The following is an 8431-nucleotide window of genomic DNA, read 5'->3' as shown; positions in this document are numbered from 1 at the left end:
AAAAAAATCGCGAAAACAGTAAATTTATGGATACTGATTTTTCACAGCAGTTGTATTTGCGATTCGGGCATGGTAAGCCGAAAACACAAATGAAAGTGTGGGGTCTGTTGAGTCAAGCCTTCCAGAATTTGTGTGATTAGGACCAAGACCATGGTTTTTGGAGGTATACAAAGTGTTATTACAGCACTGCTAGAAAAAAACGTGCGGTACCGCGCGTCTTATTCTCCCAGTCAACAGGTGTTTGCGCGGTAAAAATGATCATTTTTAATCATCGGGCAGATTTATCCTAAGGGAGGAATTTTGGATAAAATTTCGGCCAAGGGAGGCACGAGATGAAAAAGGTTGGGAACCACTGGGTTAGGGTATAGATTTTACGAAATATTGTACTCTTGTAGGAATCTGACTCAGTTCGGATAAACGACATTTATAATCGCAATTCTTTTCTAATGGTTAAGTGTATCAAGTGACTCCGCTTGATGCTGATCGGCATCCACATTTGGATTGTAATATGCCGGTGGTTGAATCATTTGTGGAGGCGCGTTGTTCACCGGCTGTCGAAAATCAACCGTATGAATAGGAGTGTTAATTTTCGCGTATTCGTGCGCTGGTACCTGCTGCAAGTATGACGACCTCACCCTCATGTTCGAACTTTGGGCGTGCTGCGGCTGTGGCGGAAGCGCCAGATTCGATTGGGTAGGGACGTAAACAATCGGCTGTGTGAATTTTGAATATTTCTTGCAGCAGACTCCGCGGCAACAAAACGAGGCGTGAATAATCGTTATAATCCATGAAGCCAAATTCAGTAACGATATGATCACATGTAGGCCAACTAATGCAGGTGAATATAAAAACCATGCGGCTGCATATCCAGATATGATGGTGGAGGAAAATGTTTCGCAAGCGGTGATAATCGCCAAGATCATATTCGCAATATACATACATCTGGAAGGATTTGACTTGATACGCACTGCCAGAATCCCCGTTACAATGACAAATAGACCTCCCCATACCCCTGATGATGAGTACGTGAAACCCATGAAGATATAACGTTCATAAAACTCGTATCCTACGTCAGATGGATTCAAATACGATCTCACTGTACCCTGTGTGATGGCCAGAGTTATTATGGCTAGTAGAATCGACAAACAACCCATCGCTATCTCCCCGATACCAAGTCTAAATATCGCGGCATTGTTTCTTCGGCGTGGATCGTCCTGCGTGCCTGAGGTCATCACAATTCCTTGTCCCTGTGTAGCCGGGGTCGTTGACACGATCATGCTTGTAGATGGTCGAACGTTATTCTCTCTTGCAGAAAGGTGGCTCGGAATTTCAACGAATTCCGGTTGTTGCAAAGTAGCTGAAGTAGCCATTATTGCCTTGCCTATATTCGTCTCGGGTCGAAGTATGTAGTACTAAATGTATTAACAACTAAAGCATAAATAAAGGTATAATTTGAAATTGGCAATATCACGACTTATGAACACGTGCTATGGACAACGATGGTCCTCGTGGAAAACTGTCGATTATTCTCCACAACTCAAACCACGGTATCGTACCTACCCGTGATAAAGCTAATCAACATGTTGTATCGCTCAAACATCTAGGTTGTATTTGATGTCCCTTATCTAAGATATCATGATACCGCAATAGCTAAGAGGGTTTTTATTCTGAGATGCAAAATTTCAATTGGAACAGATGGACACAATAGTGAATACATATACAAAGCTCATTGCAATAGGAGCTTAATAACTCAGTGTTTCTCAACCGGGGTGCCGCGGAAACTTGAGTGCCATTTGCAATGGTCACGGTTTCCGCGAGATTGTTAGGTATTGCAAGACTGGGCCCTATTATTCCGTCCATTTTGAACCTGTTAGGTGTGGACTCAATTTATACAAAACCCGATGAGTCTGCGGTTCGTCATTGGAATATAACTGAGTAGCCTATTAGATCATCTGCGTTACAACGTAAAATTCGTCTAGAGCAGTGGTTCCCAACGTGGGCGATATCGCCCCACAGGGGGCGATTTCGCGGTCTAGGTGAGAGAAATAACGAAGGAGGCGAAAGGGGAGCGGAAACGGACGAAGGGGGCGATAGGGGGCAAAAGTAACGAAGGGGCGATAAAGCGGCTATATTGGAGTCGGGACCGTAACTACCGCTTATCAAACTCCCCAATTGAGGGTGGGGGTCCGAACTCGAGGGGGCCCAAAATTATTTCGTGAATTAACATTGATTATAGAGTAATCATTTAAAAATTCATGCAACTTTTTCAAAAAATTTTGCGCTGTTCACGATTTAGTATTATCATATATCTTGATTTTGGGGTACCAGTCACCCAACAAAAATTCGCATAATTTATGGAAATGGGAGACTTCAGCGTCGGCCATTACTGCGCCACGACGCACCAAGACATATGAAGTTAGAGACCATGTAACATGCGACTCCGAGAAGTGTGCCAGAACGATCAGCAGCGAGAAGGCCTTGGCCGAAAAGGAATGCCCTTGTGCTGACCGAAAACTTCGATATATATACACATATATGTTTAATTGTCCACTGGCTGGCGTCGAATGTTCCTGTCCTGGCGATTTTAACCCTACAGGACAAATGCCATCCCACAAGGAAAAAATTATTTGCCAGTACAGAAATACCAATTTGAAATCATGTGCGTCTTTTAGTTCGGTACGTTTTGGCGATTTCCATATCTTCTGACATAGCAGACATAGGAGGTCATGAAATAGCATCATGTAACGAAGTCAATGTAACAACGATTCCGCCCGAAGATGTTCAATTAATATTCAGGAGTCCTACCTTTTCTAGCACACCACTCTCAGCTCTGCCGGTAAATCTGATTACGCGAGCAGAAAGAGGATTAAAAAGTTGATAGCAATATATATGCAATTCCCGACCATATTGACCGATTCAAACATGAAATATATAAATTTGTCGCGCTTCGCGCGTTTAAGGGAATTACGGTAACTCACCAAACAGTACATGAAATAGGGTATAGCTGATATGTAGCGACAAAAGGTCCACTGGCTGAGGGGGGTCTGTTGGGTTTGGGGGGGACGAAGTGCTGTTTTTAGTTTCCCAATATTTTGGGGGGCGGTGATCGGTATGGAGCTTCAAAAGGGGGCGATGAGTCGAAAAACGTTGGGAACCACTCGTCTAAAGACTCCAGAACATAAGACACAAACCGTGGCGAGATAGCGCAGTGGTATAATCCACGGCTGCAACACTGATGGGTTGCGGGTTCGAGTCCGACCGACGTCGACTTCAGAATTGCTACCTAAGTGTCGGAGGTTTATCTAGGCTCCTCCTCGCCACCTCATCCGCGTAGACGGTGTCTTACAAAAAAACCTAGAAGTGGGCCGTGCTACAAGTCGGCAGATACGGAATAAATAAATGCAGATAATCGGCCTGGTGTAAATGACCGTTGTAGTCGACAAACACCTTGAATACCCCAAACAAACAAACTAGCATATGACGCAACACGATATGGATACATTGCTATGGCGCAATAAACATTAAACAACGCGGAGTTTTGGTGCCCTGTTATTATCTGGAAACATGTTAAATCTCGAAATACAGTGCTATTTTGAAGGGGTACTAGTGCCGTCTTTGGAATGGTATTAACATTTCGGATTGCAAATAATTCAGTGCCTTGATTGATTGGTTGGGCGGTCGGAAAATGAAGAAATAAACATATACGGGGACCATTGCTAATGATTTCCGTTTAAATGCGTAAGATCCCGAACGACATCATTGCATATTCATATGTCGGTTCCTAGTTCACAGAGATAATTCAAATTTGCGTATTTACTTGCACATTTATACAGTGTGCAATACGTCCCGTTGACTATTAGAGCCTCCCTTTTATCACCCCAAAATCGACCGACTTGTACCTAACGCCCCTTCAAACAGACTTGGACGACAAAAATATTTCAGGTCTTCCAAGTTAGATTGGAATTATAATTATAGTTACACGTTTTTATTTTCAAATTATACTAGAACTACAATTATAGCTGCACTTTTTTTTTCCAAATCTGATTAAAAATCGAATTATAGCTGCATTTTTTCTAATTAGATTAGAATTGGAACTACTTGGTCGGACATTGAAGCAAGTTCATTCAGTTCATATCAAATCATATAGCTTATTCCTATGAGCATGAGAATAGCAAATATATGTATAGCAAGCTTGGCTCGTTTTCTGCAGCATTTTCAGGATACCAGAAGTTATATTAAAATTACAATTAGGGCATACAAACAATGCACAAATTAACTTAGAATTAGAATTAGAGCAAAGAAATATTTTACAAATCAGGGGTAGCTGGTGCCGATCCTGGTAACTACTGCTTTGAGTGTAGCAATATGTGGATTGCAGATCGCAAAGGAGACTACCAAATTACCACTTACACGCTAAAACCAATTTAGTATGACTAGCCTATATATATTAACCCTATACCCTATAAATTTGATGAATATAAAATAACATCTACTTTGGCAATGTCAGGGGTTTTGTAGCATTGGCTTAAACTAGGTTAATTAAGGGATTAGGAAAGAGTAGGATCGGGGGGCTAAGGTAATGGGGGTTGGGTTACAGGCTACTTCGGGACATATTATGGGGGCGTATAGATTGGGCTGTGTCAGGGAGGTGAGGTGTCAACTTGGTTTGAGGTAGAAGTTACGTCTGAGAGGAAGGTTGCCATACGTCAAGGATAAATGTAGTTTTCACATAGCCCATTAGACAACCATCGGCGTAGCCGATCCGAATATTCTCTTGTTGGCGTCCTATTTTTATTGCGTCACAATTGATCAGTTACGAAACTTTATTCTAATATACATATGAATATCGCACTTGCCATATTTCTATCCATTTCACCGTAATTTCCATCCAAGCTGAGCCTGTCAACACAACCTACCCCAAACCACAGTTTAACGTAACTCAACCAAACCCCATACCTGCTCCATCCCGAACGCTAACTTACCCCCTAACCAACAAAAAAGCCTAATTTGAATATATACCCGCCCCTTATATCCTTTTTCACGGTTGTATCGTCATGAGTCATTATTCGCCGTATCTAAGGCACATGATAGATGAAGTTGCCAGAAACTTCGTCGCCTCCCGACTCTGTATAAAATCTAGCCGCGTCTACTGTAATGTACCGCGTTTTAACAAGTATAGCGTCTCATTTCTGAAACATGACTCGGAAGGAAATGCTTGGAATTTGGATGTTAGTTGGCCCTCACAAGATGGCTTTTCCGATTCTCTTCTCTTGTGCAATGGTGCATGGCAGATCGACACACTCGATAGTCCGACTCCTACATCCTTTTTTTTTCAAAATCGAATCCTGCTCCAATCCGACTCCGGCCCAAAATGAAAAAAAGTCCGGCGGATATCAAGTCCTTGGACTATCCTTGCCCTCCACTATTTGGGCAATCAGGTGATCTTTATTTCAAAGTGTGTTGGGATTTAACGCAAAGTCTAAAGCAGTTGTCGATTTGAGTGCAGAATAATTAGAACCACGTTTGTCAGAAATCTGTGATCATTCGAAGTGAAATTTATTACTGGATCCTAGTCGGAATTTCCGAAATTACAATTCTCAGTTTCAGTACAGCTCAAAGCCGGATATTTATTGAAAGACCGGAAATTATCCTGTGAGATACATCTTTAGCGTGTTTGCAGCAACAATACCAGTGGCATATAGAAAGTCTGTTCTCATGTTTGATGTCAGGTACCGCGCTTTAATGACTGCCTGACATATCGGCCCTAGCAACGTACCTATGATTTGAGATCGCCCAAACCACAGACTCAAATCCCAATTTTCTATGTATTGGTGTGTCCCGGCTCGTAGATGGCTGGTACCGAAATGAAGGTGTCGCGGGCTGCGCAACGATATACTGAAGCTTTTCAACGATCTCCACCGGGAATATTCACTTCTCTAATAATTGCAAATACAGTTGGACTCAGTGCTGTAAATTAGTCTTATTTTTATTTATATTTTTCCGAAGTGTTATTAAAAGCAAAAAATCGAGAGACACTAAATCACGATGCACGAAGTAAAATTACAAGTCAAATAACTCTGCCGCGAAATACGATATATGTAAATGAAGAACGATATTCTGAAACTGTATGGGGATTGATGTCCCGTTTCATCACTTGCTACTCCATCGTGTTGGAACTGATTTATTAATCATGGATATCATAAATATTTGGGTTGACTTGCGTGTTCGGATTATATTACGTGGGCAATACATGTTTAGAAATATATAACTTATATGGAAAATTATCGAGCGGGCACCGGGCCGCTTGACATTCAAATGCTGCCAACGTTTGAGAATTGAATTATTGAAATGAGGTCCGATAGTCTACTTTGAGTCTGGCTGAGCAACCAATAATATCACACGTAAATCTGAATCGGTTTTAGACATTAGGTACATCTGCAGATTTCGTGCGTGTTTCATCCGCATTCACATAATCGGGATAAGGTAGTATTTGCATCATTTCTGGGGGCGAAATGTTTATTGGTGGTGGTGGATTCGCCACCTGTATCGGAGTATGGCTTTGCGAATATCCTTGCGCAGGAACCTGCTGCACGTACGCCAGCATGATCTGACCGTTCGGACCTTGGACATACTGCGGCTGTGATGGATACATCGCGCTGGATTGAGTAGGGATGTACCTGATTGGCGGTATGGATGTTGAATCTTGCTTGCAACATACCCCTCGGCAACAGAACGCGGCGTGAACAATCGTTATAATCATTGATACGAAATTCAGCAATGTTATGATCACATGTACCGCGATTAATGTAGATGAATACGCGGCAGAATAGGCTGCAAAACCGGATATGAAGGTTGAGGAAAATGTAACACATGCGGTTATAATAGCCATGATCATATTTGATATATACATGCATCTAGTAGGATCGAATTTGATACGCACTGCCAAAATCCCTGTCACGATAACAAATATACCGCCCCATATCCCGGGGGATGCGTACGCGAAGCCGGTGAACACGTAAGGTCCGTAAGCGTTATAGTAATAATTATAGGAGTTAAAACTGTATTCATTCCTGGTGATGGATAGAGGTACTATGGTCAGTACAATCGACAATCCACCAATCACTATTTCCGCGATGCCAAATCCAAATAGTGCAGCCTTGCTTCTTTGACGCTGCTCGCTACGTGTTGCTGGGGCTGTCTCCACCCCTCGTCCCTGTGTGGGCACCATCATAACGTTGGATGGCGAGTCGTTATTTTCTTTAGTCGGTGGCTGCGGTGGCATTTGAAGGAATGCTGGTTGGTGAAAAGTTGACGGAGGCGATGCCATTATGCCGATTTCTATTTTCTTGCGCTGGAAATGGTATGACTGTTTTCACAACTAAAACACAATTAGAGCTAGTTAGAATTTGGAAACAATCTGAAGCTTTCAATAAATTGTCCTCGCATGCATTACTGTTAATTTTTCTGTCCATCCGACACTACGGTTTCATAGTATTCCTTATGGTGGTAATAGGCACGCCGTGTCGTTCATACTTCACAGTTGCATTTGATATATGGAGTAGTGATATACAACAATGATTGCTGAGGTTTGACGTTGGTTTAAATTTGAAATTAGTTAGGGTGTCTGCATTATGTAAGCACTGATGACTCAGTCAATAGACATATATATATAGAGAGAGCCAGGCCTACATGGATCAGAGACGAGCATCTAAGCCTTGACCTGTTGATCCGCTTTGAACGTGACATGACATTGCTTGCTGATTTTGATTTTGATTTAAGTCTCTAATCCTAAACAGTGCTGTGGACATTGACTTGATATATGCCAATCACCTATACCAATATTGGCGTTATATAAGGAAGTAATGTCGAGTGAAAGCAATCTACTTCCTCCATGGATATTCATGTTTTCATTTTAAACTGCTGGACATGTTATGGTTGTTTATGCAAGACCAATAACTGTTCGCGCTGAATCCATTCTAACCAGCTTACTTTTGCTGTAGGCAAGGCCTTGTTGCACGATACGTTGGGTTAGACAGTTGCACAGTACATTTTAATGTAAGACAGAATAACAATTAGCCCATCCCGTAAATTGATCGACTTCGGTGTGCATGCCTCCTCTTTACATCGAATAGGCCATGGTGGGTATCTAATCCAAGTCGCTTCGACATCTTCCTGTCTATTCATTGTATCGCATTTTATGTGGTGTATTGAACTGATAAAATTGCTAATAAACCAATGATGATGATGACGATGATGACTTGGTCAAATCAAACACTGTTCGCATTTGGTTACATATGAGTAATCGGTCTGCCGGTATTGTAGACAAATATGTTTCAAGTCAGTAGTTTAAGCCGTTTTCGTCAGTAGCTTCATATCTTGAGATTGAACTTCCAGGCCAGTAACCGATTTACAAAACGACGACGAAATTACC

The 8431-nt window shown here is 42.0% G+C and overlaps 2 protein-coding genes across 2 annotated transcripts; both read right to left on the bottom strand.

Moving 5' to 3' along the window:
* Positions 1-362: 362 nt before the first annotated feature.
* Positions 363-1972, bottom strand: LOC145436333 (uncharacterized). Its single transcript, XM_080313686.1, has one exon. It carries the CDS (start codon positions 1368-1370, stop codon positions 444-446), a length of 927 nt encoding a protein of 308 aa, XP_080169812.1. The 5' UTR covers positions 1371-1972; the 3' UTR covers positions 363-443.
* A 3998-nt stretch (positions 1973-5970) lies between these two features.
* Positions 5971-7404, bottom strand: LOC145436332 (uncharacterized). The gene has a single exon (XM_080313685.1). It carries the CDS (start codon positions 7325-7327, stop codon positions 6419-6421), a length of 909 nt encoding a protein of 302 aa, XP_080169811.1. The 5' UTR covers positions 7328-7404; the 3' UTR covers positions 5971-6418.
* Positions 7405-8431: the final 1027 nt, after the last annotated feature.

This window comes from Botryllus schlosseri, chromosome 3, assembly GCF_051294905.1.
Source record: "Botryllus schlosseri isolate E-star chromosome 3, Bs_hap1, whole genome shotgun sequence".
Taxonomy (NCBI): Eukaryota; Metazoa; Chordata; class Ascidiacea; order Stolidobranchia; family Styelidae; genus Botryllus; species Botryllus schlosseri.
Note: the sequence above shows the minus strand (reverse complement) of the source record. Positions and strands in the feature narration are given on the sequence as shown.